Source organism: Prionailurus bengalensis, chromosome C1 (genome assembly GCF_016509475.1).
Source record: "Prionailurus bengalensis isolate Pbe53 chromosome C1, Fcat_Pben_1.1_paternal_pri, whole genome shotgun sequence".
Classification (NCBI taxonomy): domain Eukaryota; kingdom Metazoa; phylum Chordata; class Mammalia; order Carnivora; family Felidae; genus Prionailurus; species Prionailurus bengalensis.
This window is the reverse complement of record NC_057345.1, coordinates 178,750,352-178,768,027: the sequence shown is the minus strand read 5'-3', so window position 1 is coordinate 178,768,027 and position 17,676 is coordinate 178,750,352. Positions and strand designations below refer to the sequence as shown.

General features: G+C 39.5%; 1 protein-coding gene across 1 annotated transcript in view; it reads right to left on the bottom strand.

The window, feature by feature from the left end:
* Positions 1-6,173: 6,173 nt before the first annotated feature.
* The window catches only part of GLS (glutaminase), an 84,138-nt gene continuing 72,635 nt past the window's right edge, over positions 6,174-17,676 (bottom strand). The window contains exons 15-18 of the mRNA XM_043577328.1: positions 10,775-10,836; positions 9,621-9,697; positions 9,479-9,542; positions 6,174-6,543 (exon numbers count right to left, since the gene is read on the bottom strand). Coding sequence (XP_043433263.1) covers positions 6,387-6,543; positions 9,479-9,542; positions 9,621-9,697; positions 10,775-10,836 — 360 coding nt within the window. The 3' untranslated portion in view covers positions 6,174-6,386. The remainder of the gene's footprint in view (positions 6,544-9,478; positions 9,543-9,620; positions 9,698-10,774; positions 10,837-17,676) is intronic.

Here is a 17,676-nt window from a genome sequence, read left to right as displayed (position 1 = left end):
AAATTAAAACCAAAGTTCACGTATTGCGTTTAATACAATACGCACATGGCGCTTTCCTCCTCTCGGTTTTTACATAAGACCCACATGAGTCTGGCTGGCCTTGCATGGACTTTTTAAATTGAAACGAGGAAGGAACACAGAAGAGCACATTAACAAAGGTATTGTTTCTAATTGTTGGCATTTAACTATTTGGTATATTTTTGCCCTTGGAGAACAACCTGGCACGGTTTCATTTTACTGCGCCAGCCCAGAGGTTTTGTTTACTCTTAACAAGTATTGATATTCGATTGTTAGTCTCTTATGAATGGCATTCGGTGTAAAGATTTTAAAAGTTACTGGCATTAAGTACAGGTCTGATGTTTTTCTCATTTTTTCCTACTTATGATTAAACGTAAAAACGTGTGAGTTCTTATTTTTAAGCAAGGTTAATAACAGCGCGTTCCTGAGCGCTGCCCCTGCCCAGCCTGCTCACAGTCAGAACCGCGGTGGCGGAAGGGACAGGGGAAGACAGCAGGCAGGAGGCATTATTGGAATAAGCTGCAGTGTGCACCATAAAAAGCAAACAAAAAAAAGTGCTCCAGTCTTGCTGACCACAGCTGCCTCCAAACGCACGAATCATTTGGCAGTTATTTTGAAACGAATTTTGGTACTGCTGATACAAGTTTTTAACTTAAAAATACATGTAAAGTGGGACTCTGGCTTGTCTCCAAAGCCGCATCTCAGCCCCACATCCCAGGATTGGAGGAGCTAGCTCTTCCTGAGGAGTCACTGCGCCCACGCCAAAAGGGGCCATTTTTCTCCAAAGATGTTGGAAACTAGAAAGCCATGACCTTCTCAAAGTAAAAGGCACCGTGTGCCGGAAAAAAAATAGTGTGATGAAAGACATAATCGCCACTTAGACATAAATGTGGCGGGTTAAACTTAACTATTATCTGAAGAGTCGTCAGGGAAGAGTGGTGGAGACTTGAATTCTGGCATCATAACAAATAGGACCGTTCTCATCTCTGCATCTGCAGTATTTACATCTAGGAAATATAAAGTTTCTTCGTAATAAACATAGAGAACTGTATTTCTACAGTAGATAAGGCCCTGCCTAGCCAACAGAAGTTTGTATTCTTATATAATTGATCGTTATAACGAGTCACCACCATGTAGATCCTGGCTTAGGGATATTTGTGTGTTTTAAGAGTACTTCTTATATAGTTAAGTATTTGTAGAGGGTTTGCTAAGCATAGAGCTTTTATGTACCACGTGGGAAAAATTTCTCCTAATATATTAAGGGAGGAGATTTCAGAGATGGCAATAAATAGATTGAGCTATTTATTTAGCATTAAATGACTGAAATCTATTTATTGCCCATGACCTAGAATGGAATATTAAGTCTTAATGAACAAAGTACTCCTTTCACATATGACTAATCCAGGGAAAACAGGAAAAACTAGAATTTGCTTTGAAAACTGTGGTAACAACTATTTGAACTAGGATGCTATTCCCAAGGTAAGGGATATATACTTGAGTGGCTTCTTTTGGTTAGTTAAGATTCACTCACTTATTAGTTCATCAGATACATAGTGAGCACCTGCCATGAGCCAAGCACTATTCTAGATTTTGAGAAACACTGGTAAACAAAACCAGACTAAGACCCCGCTTTTTTGGGACTTAAGATGTTTTGAGATACTGGATATGTTCTAGTACAAGCGTCTTATGAAAACTTAAGATTTTGTGAAGCAGACATGGCCAAAAGCTGAAGATAACTTAAATGTTATATAAAAATATGCACAATTTCATAGAAATGGCATTTAAAGCACTTATAGCAAGGCTAAAGATAATAATGGTTTTTAGAACCTTCTAAGATGAATTTATATAGCTCTAACGAAAAATTTTTTTAATGTTTATTTTTTTTGAGAAAGAGAGAGAGAGACTGAGTGCAAGTGGGGTAAGGGCAGAGACAGAGAGAGAGGGAGACACAAAATCCCAAGCAGGCTCCAAACTCCGAGCTGGCAGCACACAGCCTGACACGGGGCTCAAACTCACGAACTGTGAGATCATGACCTGAGCCGAAGTTGGACATTTAGCCGGCTGAGCCACCCAGGCGCCCCTATATAGCTCTTAAAAGATACAATCGATCACACTGAAGCTTCCAAATTTTGGTGAACTAGCCTCAGGTTATGTGTATGCTATACTGAGAAATTAAACATCTTACAAGATTGACCAACTGGAAAAAAAAGAACATACTTAAGCAGTTTTAGACTTCTTAAATTTGTATCGGGCATACAAATGTAAAAGTACCTAAATGGTACCTTTGACAAGAAGCTGTCAAATTTGTATTATCAAACTATGCACATTCTGTATTTTTTAATGCCATCACACCACTTGAACACCCTAGTGTTGGTGTGTCTGCAGCCTTTCCCTGTTTTTTATGTACATGAAGCAATCTTTTGTTACCACGACTGCTTGTCGGACTCAATTCCAGTAGACTCTTTAAAAGACATGTGGAGAGGCAGCTGGGGGAAGGCGTAGAGGCCTGGAATCAGGTTCAGGCTCCAGAATAGAAATAAAATGCCCAATCTTTGCCCCTTTGTAAAAACGGACTTAATTTTCTCATCCTTCCCATCCCAAAACACACATACCTTCCCTAATCTTCTAGTAAATCACATCCTTTATATAACTACAAAATACCCCTTCTCCTAACCTAACACATTTTTTAAGTACCACCTAACACATTCATGGGCTGCTTCCCTGTGCTTATCTGGTGTATGACTCATGAATTTACTCATTTCACTATGAGGGTTAGCAAGTGAAATTAGGGAGATTACCCAGCCGTTAAAAAAATTCCACCAAAATAAGATACTCATGTCGTATCAAGAATAATTTAATTTCTTATATTTGGTATTGTTCATCTGTTTGTTTCCCCTGCACTGATGTCCCGCTTCTATCTGCACATGTATATATGCATAGCTCAACTTAACCACATGTTGCAGGGCTTAACATTATAGCATTTATACTTCACTTTAAAATTCCACAGAGAGGTTTTAGCTAATATGCAAGTAGCCGAGTTTTCTGTCCATAGTGGGCACAGTGTGTTAGGATGCTAGAGAACATGAGACTAAGAGTTCTGAATCACAGCTCACTCTTGGGTCTCAGCTTCATCTATGAAAGAGTGGGATTCAATTACAGATGGCTGATGTCTCTTCCAGTCCTAAAGTGTCAGTAATGCAGACGATTAACACTGACTACTGTACCAAAGCAAATTATTTTGTGACAAACAACTTTCACAGTTGAAAATGGCAGCCATGGTATTCATGTACCATCTCTGTGGTTGGAAAACCATATGCTAACCCTAAGCCCATAGACCAGGGGTTTCTGGCATTGGACGTGAATGCCATTCCATATCCCCATGAACCGGTGAGGAGCTGCAGTTTTACAACTCAGCCCAAGCAGACCCTAGTGTGACAGGACTAGATTCAGCCTCCTAAACAGATGCCAAGGCTTTGTGGAAACAACCTCTCTTCTCATGAAAGGAGGTTAGAACCCCTCCTGGTGAAGGACATGTTTAACGATTGCGTTCTACAGATATTTACTGAGCATGTCCTAACTGCACAATGATAGTGTTAGCTTCTAGAGCACTGGAAATATTCCTGTCCACCCTCCCACCTTCAAGGATGAACTCCTTACCAGATTCTCTTCTTATTGTGATAACCCCAGGTGACACCTTGCATAGTACCTGGCTCAGAGTAGGCATTAGAAATGGATTTGAACCAGCCGGGGACAGTCCATATGCTCAGCAGAGTTCCCAACCCAGTGATGTAAGAGAACCTTGGTTGTTTTTAAAAAAATTCATTTTTTACAGGGTTTTTTTTGATACATGTATTTATTATGCTGTAAAAAGCAACACTACCTGATTTCATTTAAAATAAATATTTCCCAATTTCAGAATACTTACAATTTATAGTTTCAAGATTAGATTCACTTTGGGAGGTTCTGGAAGCAAATACATTCATAGCTGTACAGTCCCCAGGAAGAATCTATATCCAACCTCAGGTCATTCAGCCCCTGCCAGACAGATAACAGCATCAAACGGCTGATAGCTAATCCAGCTGTGCAGCTAAAGGGCAGTGTGGGGCAGTAGCGGGATACAGCACATTACGCCCAAAAATGAGGTCATTAGAATTGAGACTACCAAAACAACAGTGTATAAGCAGCTTTAAATAAACATGACCATATAGAGAGCTCTCATGATACAGAAAAAGCACGTATGATCCCAAAGCCAAAACAAAGAGATCTTTGGAGTATACTGATGGCAGCAGTTAAGAGCACAGTCAAAAGCATTTAAACCAAGTGTACTTGTTATTACCAGCCAACAGCAAACAGCCAGAGCAGGACCCGGCATTACAGTCATAAATAAATAACCTGATGGGTAAATAAGGGCACATTTGACTAAACCACACAGATTTTGCAAAATAGTTTTGATCTGAAAAAAAGATGAAAACTCTCTTTGTTCCAAATTAATGGTTAGAACCTCTTTTTATTAAAGCCTCCAAATTGCTGGTAACCTTTAAGCCACACAATTGAATCATCTTAATGTTTCATTTTAATCACACAAAGCAAGCTGCTGTTTGAGCAAAGTTATTTCAGTTGATTTCAGTTAAAGAATGTCTATCCCATAGTATCTCTGGGGATAATGCCGTTCCTCTACAGCATTTTGCAAATACTGCCTGTCTGCACGGCTTGGTAGACCCATGGGGCGGGAACCCAGCAGCAGGGCCGATGCCCGTCCACCAAATCCCCCACAGCACACCCGTGGGAATGGCTTCGTGCCTGATGCAGCTGTTAGGGAACACTGGCCACGCTTCCACCAAAGGAGGTGCTGTGTAGGTATTAGGAGGGCAATGGCTGAAGCCACCAACTGAGACTGGAAGCAAAACCCAAAACATTTGGAGGCTGCTGGAGCGGAAAAGGGGCCATTAGGCATGATAAAGGTTGGAAGCAGCAGTGTGTGCGGATACAAAAGGAAAAAAAAGGAACTTGCTGAATTTGCCACATTGCAACAACTAGTAGCATTCACGTAGCTGAGGATTTTGCTCATTTCACAAAACACGGCCTCAGAGAAGTCCATTTGTGTATGTGCCTGTGTGTGTGCTTAATATCAAAAATCCTCATTAGCAAACCCCTTTACCTCTGAAGTACGATAGGCTAAAGCATATGTGCGGTTCCTCCCTAGGACAAACAACGGGTCTCAATTGAAAATTAAATGGCCTTTTCTTATCAGTCCACCAAAAATTATACAGTAGAGAAGCAGGAGAAAACTGGAGTGATCTAGGGGTCCCCCAAATAGGTGCAGGCTTTTAATGACAGGTTTAAAAAATAAATGTTAACTGTTACAGTTCCCATACCATCCTAATAACTTTGGTAGCTTAGAGCGCTTATCTGAATGCATCTTTATCCTGAAAGCTGAAACAGACCTTAAAGAGCCGTGGTAGCACATGCTTTCCTTTTCCAAATTTGGCTAATTTGTACTTAGCTTAGTCATCCGTGTCTGGTTCATCGCCTATTGACAAATGGCATAGTTCTAGCTCGGATGCCAGATGTCTGAGGCATTTTCTGACTTAACGGTGGAAAACATGAAAACTGCATAGTGTGCCAGCACCCACGTTCCCAGCTAAAGCGAAGAGGCAAATAGCTAGATGTCTGGGAAGAGAGGCTGGACTAAAGGGGATATAGAAAAAGGAACTTTTTTCAAAAGTATTATATAACTACATTCACATAGATATTTTGGTCACCAAACATATCTTGAACAGATTCCCTGATGAAGTCTAATCAGAATTGGTCTATGCCACTAACAAGTTGTTAACTATTTTAATTTTTAAAGAGTCACGTCATGAAGCTGGGTGATGGGAGACATTTAAAACACATAACCCTACGTGCAGATAGTTGTTCAGACGCTCTAACTCTACATTTGAAGTCCTGAAAATCACACTCTTTTGCTTCTAAAGGCAGCCTTGACCTGTTTGGACAGACTGCACAACAAAACTTAATTTATAAATGCCTAAGTTCATCATACAAATTGAAAAATTCACAAAACACACATAAATATATCATGAAGACCACCACACAGTTAAGCTAGCATTGGTAACTATTTCTTTTACATCAAATTATACAATGCACGAGGTAAATATTGCTCACATTATGGAGGGAGATTGTTTTATTTCTATTTTTTCCCAAAGAGATCAGATTTGTCCTGTGTGTACAGTGAAGAAAACTCCAGTAACACTGAAATGACAAATGTTGTAAAATAGACATCACTACCAGATAGAAATACACATGTTCTTCATAATCATTTTCCACAATTAAATAGGTAAGTGATTTATATTTTGGGCTTAAGACCTTTATAACAATCCATCCAAATTCTTATGGACCGTTTGATTTTCTTTTCCGTTGTCGGAATCTCCTTGAGGCGTGTACTGCACTTGGTATTCCTGGAGGATCTTAAATACATCGTGGTGTCCGAAGTGCAACGCTTCATCCATGGGAGTGTTATTCCACCTAAATAAGTAGCAGAATGTGCACTGGGTCATTAGATAATTCCTGGACAAAGGTGATAATTCAGCATCCTTACATACTAAGTGCAGATCTAAGAGCCATTCAACTTTAGCCATTTTAGCAACGTTACAAGTAAAAATTAATTGAAGAAAAACAGAAAGGGGCTCATCATTCAAAAAGTGGTCCTACAGGCAACTTGAGAAATGGGGAGGAAGAGAAAACGATCTCCTACAGATGGATCTTGTTTACATATCTAAGTGCTGTGGGAGGGGAAGTTCTCGTGTTGACAGATACAATAGACTCCTCTGGGATTCCTGGTTTTCAATTTCATAAAAACCCCAAAGGCTCTCCCTTTAAATAAAACCTTCAAGGAAAATTCAGGTATATAACATCCATCACCCTATCCTTTGATAGAAAATTTGTGTTCCTGACAATTCAAAAATCACGATAAATCTCAGAAGTCTGGAAAGAACTCTGACCTCATTAGGCCCCAAACATACACTGGAGGAGCAAGATCGGCCCCAGAGGAACTGACATTTTCATCATCTCTGGTAAGGATGGGCATCTGAGGGGCTCAAATGGACCACTACGCAACCAGAAAAATAACTACCCTTTCCACTATAAGTGTGTCTCTGGTGCGTGCTCTTCAGAGTGACAGAGATGAAGACTGAAGAGGAGAGAAAAGAAGGGTTGCCAGCAGCAATCAATCAGCTGATCAGCCTTTTGAGAGAGGAGATGATACTATGAAACTCACAACCCAAGTAAATGAGAGTGTGAGAATCCGTCCCCTAATACTTCACAAACTATGAAGCCTCTCTCTCCACTTATGTCACTTGTCCATGGCTACCAGACGCTCTGACTCCATTTTTTCATGGTCTATTCTCATCAGCTTCTGGTTTTTCTTCTTTCCGTTTCTCCTTTCCTTTCCGTCTCTGTCTTTAACCTTTTACCCCCATTTTTATGGGGTCACAATATGGAACTGAAAGGTTTTTTAAACAGTCTCAAAAAATATTCTTGGATAAAATTGGGTAATCTTCATTTTTTAAATCAGGTAAGTCATATTTTACATGTATCTGTATGTTTCTCAAAAACCAGCTCCTTTTCCATATTGGCCTTCATTAATTTAGGGAGTCCGTGGCCTTACACTGGGAGGTGGGGGGACTTTCCAGTGATCTACAACATATAATTACCTGTCTTCCTGAGAAAATGGAACGTTAACTGCAAGTTACCTTTTTGACAACTCTTCTTCCATGAAATAATACAAATTGTCAACTTAAAGAACATCACCAAATTCACTCAAGCCTATTTTACAATTTGAGGTGACACAGATTCTACAAAATAGAGAAAGGAGTTGTCTTGGTTTGGCTTATATTCTAGAATAGCTGAATACCCAGTTACCAAGTTAGTTATTTAGCTAACTTCTCCCATCAGATGGGTACTTCTACTTCCACATTCCTAGAAGCCAATTTAAAGCAAAAACCAAAACGTTTCATACAAAGCACATTCCTAAAGGCCAATTTAAGGCAAAAAAAAAAACCCCAAAAAAACAAAAACAACAACAACAACAACAACGAAACCAAAAACAAAATGTCTTAATCTTTATAAAGCACAGTAAATGTTTCCAGCCTGTGTTAAATAGTGTTTTAGTTGGGATTATAAACACAGGGCACAAGTTTGGGTAAGGGAAACACACTCTTCAATTTCTTGCTCTAGAAAGAGCTAGTATTACATTTGGGGATAAAAGGGAGGATTGCCCCCCCTGACATGAGGTTTTAGAATATTGCCAACAAAGGTCACGATTAGATAACCCAAGTGTTACCATACTTAGAAAACTGCTAACAATTTTCAGACACATCCTAACTCTTCTGCATTTCTTGCAACCAGCTTGAATAAAACCCAAACTTCTAATTTAAAAAATAGTAAAGATCTAACAGCTAGAGTATAATCAGCTTGCTCCAGACTTACTAATACAACCCTCAGATATCCAATCAAAACTCCTAATCATACCTAACAAACCTCTCTATCAAGTATTTTTTCCTTCAATTCTTCTAAACCTATATTCTCATTACTGGCTCATCCAGCTACATAACATGCAAGTATATGAGCACAGAGTTGAAGTATATATGTATACACACACGTGTATATATACACGTGTATATATATATACGCATGTGTATATATATATATATATACACATGTATATATACGTATGTATATATATATACATGTATATATATACATATATAAGCTGCACTCTCAAGCCTCCATCACTGTCCGTGTTGTGGACAGCATTTACTTCAAGATGAATGGAAGTTTGCCATGTGGATCAGGAGAGAGAGGAGAGGAGCAAAATGTATTCCAGGCAGATCTCTCCCACTGAAGATAGCGTGCCCTTCTCTTCTTTCCGTGCCTTCAAGTCACATCTCTTCCCCAAAGCACCGATTAAAATTCAACTCCACATAGCCTTTTAAAACTGACACCAAACAAATCTAGGAATTTCAAGAAACCCCAATATATTCATTTTAGCATTCTGTGACAGTAGTTTTCTTGCACATTTTTAATATGTTCCTGTAAATGTTCATCTTGTCTACCCTGTGTAGTTAGAAGCCCCACAAGGACAAAATTCCTATTTTCTCTTTCCAAACATAAAGTATTGTTTTCTTCATACAGTGTACTGACTGACAGACTAATCTGAAAAATTCTAAATAAGAGACTATCCTTATATGAGAAATAGGATACGGAGGGAGAATGATCACCCTAGCAGAAACAAGGTTTTGTTTGTTGCCTTTGCAAGGCACCATTGCGAGTTCAAGAATGTCTCCAATATATACATGGTGGATTTAATAAGAACACCTTCACTCATATGTTATAGCCCTGGATTGTAATAAAACACTGACTTGCCATTTATAAGTTAGAAGGGGACGACATAAGTTCTCACCTGTCTTTGGGGAAAGGATTTACTTTGCATGCCTCCAGCAAAAATTTAACAACTTCAACATGACCTACAAAACAAAACAGGTAGATTTTAGTATTGAGTAGAAACTACATCTGGAAAAAAAGATGAATGGTTCATAGATTACCCTCTGCAGCAGCTACATGCAGTGCTGTTCTAGAGTCATAGTCTCGCTGTTCCATGTCCATGGCTGATAGAGCAAATCTGAAAATGTGTAAGAACGGCTATTCGTTACATATAAAATTTAATTCACACCTGTAACATTTACCCCATCAGTTCCATCTAAGGTCTTGTGTCACAGATGCTGTCCTCTATCAGGCTCACTGATGGGGATGTGAGGGCCTCTGGGGCAAATGCCACTTCCTCTCTTTTTGGATACAGGGAAATGTTCATTTCTCACAGAATTCAGCTTCATTACATTATTGTTCAAAGAACAGTGGCATACTAAAGTTTGTGCCTCAGAAGGGCAAGAAACGAACACTTATTACTGAAGTTAAATGCTTTCACTATTTAAACATTTTACAATATAGTTTACAAATACTAAACAGACTTCGATTTAATTTTTAAAGTACACTTTTTTAGAAACAATTGACATAGAACATTATGTAAGTTTGAGGTACGACGTGTTGGGTTTGATACATTTATATACTGCAATATGATTACCACAGTAGTGTTAGCTAACCCTCCCTACAACATCACATAATTTTTTTGTGTGTGGTGAGAACACTTAAGATCTATTCTCTTAGCAACTCTGAAGTTTGTAATAAAGTACTGTTGATAGACGTATAATCTGACTTTTAGACAAAGGTAGAAAAAGCAGAGATATTTTTCCATGTTAAAATTCAGTTGCAACTCTATACAAGAGATCTTATGTAAAGTACACAGTCCTATGCAACCTTTCTAACCCCGGTGATCCGCAGAGCACTAAATGCCCCTATCTTCACTCCCCCTTCACCTCCAAAGATGGGAAAGGGAAGGTAAATGGGGACTGAGACAGCATTATTCAACTCCAATGAAACACTACATTAATTAGCCAGATTTGTTGAACAGTCTCCACTTGGGAGAAAAGAGGTCTGGGCTCTTCAGGAGGTAGAAAAGGACAAGACTACACAGGAAGTCTAAGTCACTGGAGATGGGGATTTAACATAAATTTGTTTGGGTCATTTTCCTTAGAGAGAAATGGAAATGAGACTTTGGCCTTAAAATGGCCATTTGCCCGGAAGCAACTTTATAAACCTCTGTAAACCGGACGCTAAGCCATATGCCACCATGTTAACATACCTTCGAAGTGCAGATACATCTCCAGTATATGCAGCGAACAAAAGGTTTATCACTGACTTCACCTGTGAAGAAAAGAAAGTTCAGGCATCCACAGGGGAAAATAAACATATAGAATGTATTCCTGTCACCAGTAAGTGACTTCCATGTGCTCTGAACACTTCAGCTGGGTCACACGCAGTTATCATAAGTACACATCTATAGCCAAACAGAATACCCATGTATGATTTTTTTTTTATTGAAATAGAGGATTAGGAGTGAAAACTCATCAATAAAGATAAGCTATGTGAAGGAAGGAACGGAATGATATTGGCACAGACGTGGGAACTTGGAACCTGTGAAACACACACAGGGCAAATGAAAACTATTCAGAACGTTTCTAATTTGGTTTGTCTCACTATTTTGAGTGGACTTGTATACTCGTAAGATTCACATCACATCTTTGTTAGAAACTAAATCACGTAATATAAACACCCAATCCCTGCCAGCAATCACTGTCCTCACCAATCACCAATCACTGTCTTTGGAAATCTTATGCGACAACATTCAGTATTAATCACCTTAAACTCACAGACTATACTACACTGGAAAAACAGTTGTCCGTCCAATGCCCAGGTAGTATAAACTGGGGGCATTCTCAGAGCCTAGGACACTGCCTCTCCTCAAAAAGTGGGTAAACTCCCCCGATTTTAAGTCACTGCTAGTGAGTGCTCCAAGACTTCAAAGTGTATCTTTTGACAGCTATCCACTTGTTTGTCCTCAAAGTTAAGGAAAAGGCTAGATATCCTAAAAGGTCCTTAGATTTTGGTTTGCTTTCATAGAGACTTTATCCAAACCTGTTTTTGAGAAACTATTGAATAACGCATGTAAATACTTCATGAATTCCGACTTTTGTCTTTTGCAACTTCCAAAGGACACTGGACTCAGCGGTAGAAAACAGGAGTTTAAATGGAAGGATAGATAGTAACCCAGCTATCCACCAACAAAGCCATAGGCCTGGGAGCTGTGCTTTCAATAGCTTAACCTGGACATTCCCCCTTTCCACAAAGGCTTCCCTTTCCCCAGGGCTTTCCTTTTAAATCAATCTGGAACTAGCCATCGCTGGACCTCTCTAGGTCAGCATGTTCACAATGCGCTCTGTAGAAGTTGTCCACAAATGCTCCATTAAAACAAGGGCGGGGGAGGGTCCTGTAGTCAGGTATTTTCTTAAAAGATTAAAATCCCATTCTTAGAGATTCATGGGCATATGAAGTCTCTGTAAAGTTCTGCAGTACAGGAACCTAACTAGCTAAGCACACTCCCCAAATTTTACTATTGTTGTTGACATTACTCCAGAAAACCTTACTCTAATTCCTTCAGTCCATTTGCTTCCCTTGCAGCCACCCTTCACTACTCCCGCCCAGCCTGCACTCTGTAGTTAATCTCCTGCTAATCCTAAATCCACAACACTTTTCTCACTGGAGGTGGAGGGGAAAGCTTAACAGAATCACACAGAATGTTCTAAAAATACATATAAGCATCTCCCCTCCCATGTAATTGTCCTATTCCCACACCTCAATTTGATACATTTCAGGAAAAACAGCTTTTTGAAAAATGTCCCCAGGTAGTTTTGATAGGCACTCTTCTGGGTTACAAACCACGGTTCTAAGTGCCCTTAATTTTTTTCTTTTCTTTTCTCTTTACTTTTCTCTTTCTTTCTTGCTTTCTTTCTTTCTTCCTTCCTTTTTTTGCTTTCTCTTTTCTTTCTCTTTTTTAAAATATGAAATTTATTGTCAAATTAGTTTCCATACAACATCTCTCTTTCTTTCTCTGAAATTCTCAATTCCCCTATGCTCTTGTGCCCACAGAAAAAATACTGATGAGCTATTAGAAATTATTCCTGTTTCCAGCTGGTCTCTCATCATTGCTTGACAATTTTTTTTCTTATTGATTCCCATCCCCACTTTCTTCAGGCCTTTAATACCAGTGGTGCCCCCTAAAACAGATGACCCTGACCACAGATTTACTAGGAGAACCAACTGTCCTCACTTCTCCTTCCTCTCTTATGCAAAACATCTGATACCCATTTTCCCTTCCTTCTCTCCAAACCTCAAAGCAAAACAGATCTATCCTTTCTCATTTCTGAGACTAACTTCTTTACCTATTCCTTTAAACGTATATCCTCCAGATTCCCTAACCTTGCTCCCTCATTTATCCTTTTTGTTTCTAGTACCTTCAACCTTTCCCTCCTTCACTGGTACCCTGATATTTGCCTTAATACAGACACAACTTCAGCCTGTTTTGAAAAACCAACATATAACCCTACTGTTACCTCCTTTCAGTGCGTATTTTCTGAAAGTAGTTTGTATTATTAATTCCCTGCCAATTGCCTCCACACCCACTATTACCTGTACTGTCAAAAGCTCCAGTGACCTTCTGAAGCCTGCTTCTTGATGACCTTCCCAACAAGCCCTTGTCCTCTTACTCCTTGTCTTTACACAGTGTTGATTACCCAGATCTTCCTCTGGTTTGCTTTTATACAGTTATCTCCCACTTTCCACTACCGAATAATACGCCAAAGGCAGTCTCCATTTTTTTTTTTTAACTCTAATTTTCCTCAAAGGTCTCATACATTCCTTTTGCCAGAATGATTTCCCAATCTACGTCTTTAATCTAAATCTTTGTTCCTAAGCCTTAACTCAACAGCTCCACTTGCTTGTCACACAGCCATTTCAAACTCAGAAATAGCAAACCTCCCTACGGCTCTGATGGCTCCCCACCAAGAGTCCATCTCCATCTGCCCACTTGACATTGCCTCTAGGATGTTTAACAGGCATCTGAGACTTACACACAAAATAGAACTTGATTTCCACCCCCAATCCCAGTTAGCTCCTCTTCTGGTCTCCCTCATTTGGGGATGACACTACCAGTCACCCAGTTGCTCAGGCCAAAAGCTGAGTTAGCATGCTGCATTTGACCGCACAGGTTGACCCCTCCTCAAGGATGCCTGACCCAGGTGCCCAGCCTGAGCTCCTCTCACTGAGCTGTGGTGTCCAGCACCCAAGTACATCTGATGGGAGGAAGGGAGCCTTCTTCATACAAATGTGCTGAGAGGGTCTGCTTATGCAAAGGCAGAACTAATTCACACAAACCCACCATATAGACCCTGGCGATATTCCTTGAGTCTATTTCTCATAACCCACATCTAGTTCATCAACACATTTGCTCTACCTCCAAAATATACGTGGAAGGAAACAAAATATATATGGAATCCCATCACTTCTCACCACCTCCCTTATATCGCCCTTGGCTCTGAACCACCACCTTATCTCACCTGGAGGCCTGCCATAGCCTCCTAACTATTCATTCCCCTCGTCTGACTCTGCTGCTACAGGGATCTTTTGAAAACATAGATCATAATAATCACTCCCAGTGACTTTCCATCATACCTAAAAAAATTCAAACTCTTCCCATGGCTTTCAGGACACCAAATGCCCTACTCCCCAGTTACATTGTTCTTCTCATTCCCGATCACTCTGCCCTGTGCAGTTCTCCACCGGCCAGGCGGTCTCCTTGCTGGTCTGGGGGCTACCCTTGCTGTGCTGCTGGGGATGCCCCTTCCCCAGAGAGTGAGGAGGCTCCCGCCTTCATTTCATTTAGGTCTCTACTCAAATGTTACCTCACGGATTCTAAAACACTGCCCTCTTTTTCATCATCCCTTATCCCTAACCTTGCTTTTTCTCTTCAGAGCACTTATCATTGACATTATCTATGTATCTATCTATATCTATACATATAATCAAATATATGTAATTATATATTTGACATTATATATCTGACTCTCTATATATATGTGTGTACACACACACACACACACACACACACACACACATATATATTTAAACTTGTTTGTTGTCTCTTTCGCCCATTAAATGTAAGCTCCATGGGGGCAGAGACCTAATCTTTACCCCACTATACCCCAGTGCCTACAACACATAATTGGTGCTCATTAAATACGTGTTGACTCAAATCAACACACTGTACACCTTAGACTTCCACAACATTATACATCAGTTATACTGCAATGAAAAGAATCCATTTACTGGCTAAATCAATATTCTCTCCCAAAACATCAAACATATTCAATTTGTTACCATCACTTGGGGGATTAAATTATAATCATTTTTAATTCTTCTGCCTCCCTTAACTTTTACCCCAAATATCATTACTAAATTTATTCAGTCCTCCTAACTGCTGCCTCTGCTTCTAGTTCTTCCACCTGCCAGAACTTTCCCACATATTTCTACCCATCTCAAAATACTGCTCTGATCAGTTAAAGGTTTCTCAGCAAGAGAGTGTCAAAAAGTTCCCAAATCAATCTTGATAAAGTTTAAATTCTTTAGCCTTGCATTCAAGAATCTTCACTCTGGCTAACTCATTTTTCTCTTTCCACCTCAACACAACAAAACTGGTCTTAGTACTACTCTTGTTTTTATCTGTCTATACTCCTTTTTCTCCTTTTGGGAACACCTAAGATTCCTAATCAAATCCTTCCCTTCCCTCAAGGGCCAGCTTGAAAGCCTTTGAAAGCCTCTTCTTTGCTACCACACTTCCCCAGGCATCTCATCCAGCATTCCATGTGACTTGTTGCCAGTTGCCTACATAGTGTTTGTGACGGCATATGCCAAGGAGTCATCAGATACCGTATCTTCCTCTACGACCCTTAATGTACCTTTCACTCCTACTAAGCCACAGTACATACTTTTTATTGCCTGAAATCATCTTTTCTCCACCCATTTTTCATTACAGTGTTCATTCTTAGCTCCTCTTCCTGAGCCCTACCTCACAATCTCCGGTCAGAAATCATCTCTTTCTCCTACATTTGCCTCATTGCAGCACTATCACACATTATATATTTACTTATGTATGTTATCTCCTCTTTACTACTCAAGAGAAATCCAGAATTTTGACGTGCACACCACTGATATATTAACCACCCATAGTTCTTATTCTTTAAGGTATATTAGTCCTTCTGAGTAATATATCCTTGATGTTTATTCCAGTGATTGCATGCATGCACTAAATCCTGTTTAAATTCTGAATTTAGACCAAGCTAGTTTGAAGGGATTTTATTATATATTGTACGTATCAATTATTCAGTATTTCCGAAGTTCTACGACTCCTAATAAGTCCCAAGAAAGGCTAATTTTAGAATATAATCAGTTCATTGAGAGTATAAGAATACTTTATTCATAAGCATGTTTCAGCTCAGAGAGAGAAACATAAAATGAGAATAAATCAGAACACTGTAATGTACAGAGGCTTTGTGACTTATCGGCTGGGGGCAGGGGAGGAGGGAATACTAGCTTGCGTTAAAACAATTATTAAAGAATAACATGGAGTTTAGTATTCTTCCCGTGAAAACAAAGGCTACTCGCAGGGCTGATTTAGTACAAGTCCCTGATCAAGACAGGAATGAGCTTGATCACAAAATGAGTGCCATTCACTCCAAGACAGAAAAACACAGGCACAGGCACCATTTAAAATTAAAGCCACATTTACTCCAGCAAATAGTCACATATATTTTTAAGGTTTGCATAAATCACGAAATGAGCTATGGGTAGAATGCCAAGAAAGAAAATGGAAGTTTAACAGTTTTCAGACAGCAGATGGGAGTGTTATTTCATTTAGGGACAGTCCAGTCCCTGGTCTTGTTAAGAGAGTGCCACAAATATTCCCAGCTATCCTGTCACACCCTCTGGGATGACTAGCATTGTAAACCAGACTGAAGGAGGAGGACACCCTATTAGATGATGACTCATGCAACCCAAGCCAGCTCTTTCAATGGATGTGGGTGTGCTAACCATTGATCAAGTCTCGTTCTCCTAATTCCCCAATGGATACTTGAGTTATGTTACTTTTAAAATACCTTGATATCAAGAAGGCCAGTCTAGAAAGCAATGACTTAACAGTAACTGCTGAGACAGAGTCATTGGTTTGATGCATTATTCCTCAGTACAAAGAAGCAGAGCATACATAGTTCAACAGGGGCCTACAGAAAGGAAGGGCTCCAGAGTTTAATGTATGCCTCCCCATAGGAAAGAGAAACTTCACCGGGGCATGGAGCCACTAAACCTTGACAAATTAAATGTCAACCAGTTTTCCCTTCATACTGCACCTTTTCCAGTTCTACTACATTTTCCTTATCAAATCTCTGTGTCAGAACCTCCCAGAACCAGACAACCTTATCTTAGTTTATTTATACAAAGTCATGACAACAGTAGGACAAAAATGTTACAGTTCACATGAGGTCATTTAACACTAGCATGCTTGGCATAGCCAAATAGCATTTCTTTTTTTTTCCAAAACAGCTAGAAGCAGTTAGAGATTCTGTCAATTTTACAAGTCTAAAACAAGACATTCCCAAACCTCCAATCCTATCATTCTATTCATTTTAAGCCTGTTTAAGAGTTGAATTATGTGACTTTTGTCTCGTCTCAAATGTCTTAATTCTGTACCAGTAGCAATTAGAATTACATGATCATATCACTTTGCACTTATATACTGCGCGACCTTGAAAAAGTCAACATTTTGAAAAGCTGTAATTGTTTTTAAACATTCCTGAAAGGCTGGCTGTAAAATATAATTATAGATTTTTTTACTTATTACTACCGTTGAGGTTAAGGGCCTTGGCTCAAGCTCATACAGCATTTGAATTAGTAATGTAGCTGGGCTACATTCTCAATTCTGTACAACTAGACCACGGTGATGTGAGTCCTTAATAGACCTCAGACTGTTATCCAAAGGACAGAAGGAAACCGAAGGATTAAATAGCAATTTAGCTCTAATCCATAAAGGTCCTTTGCTAAATATTAGAAGGAAAGAGGGGAGGGGGGAAGGGAAGAAGCAGAGAAGAGAGACAAAGA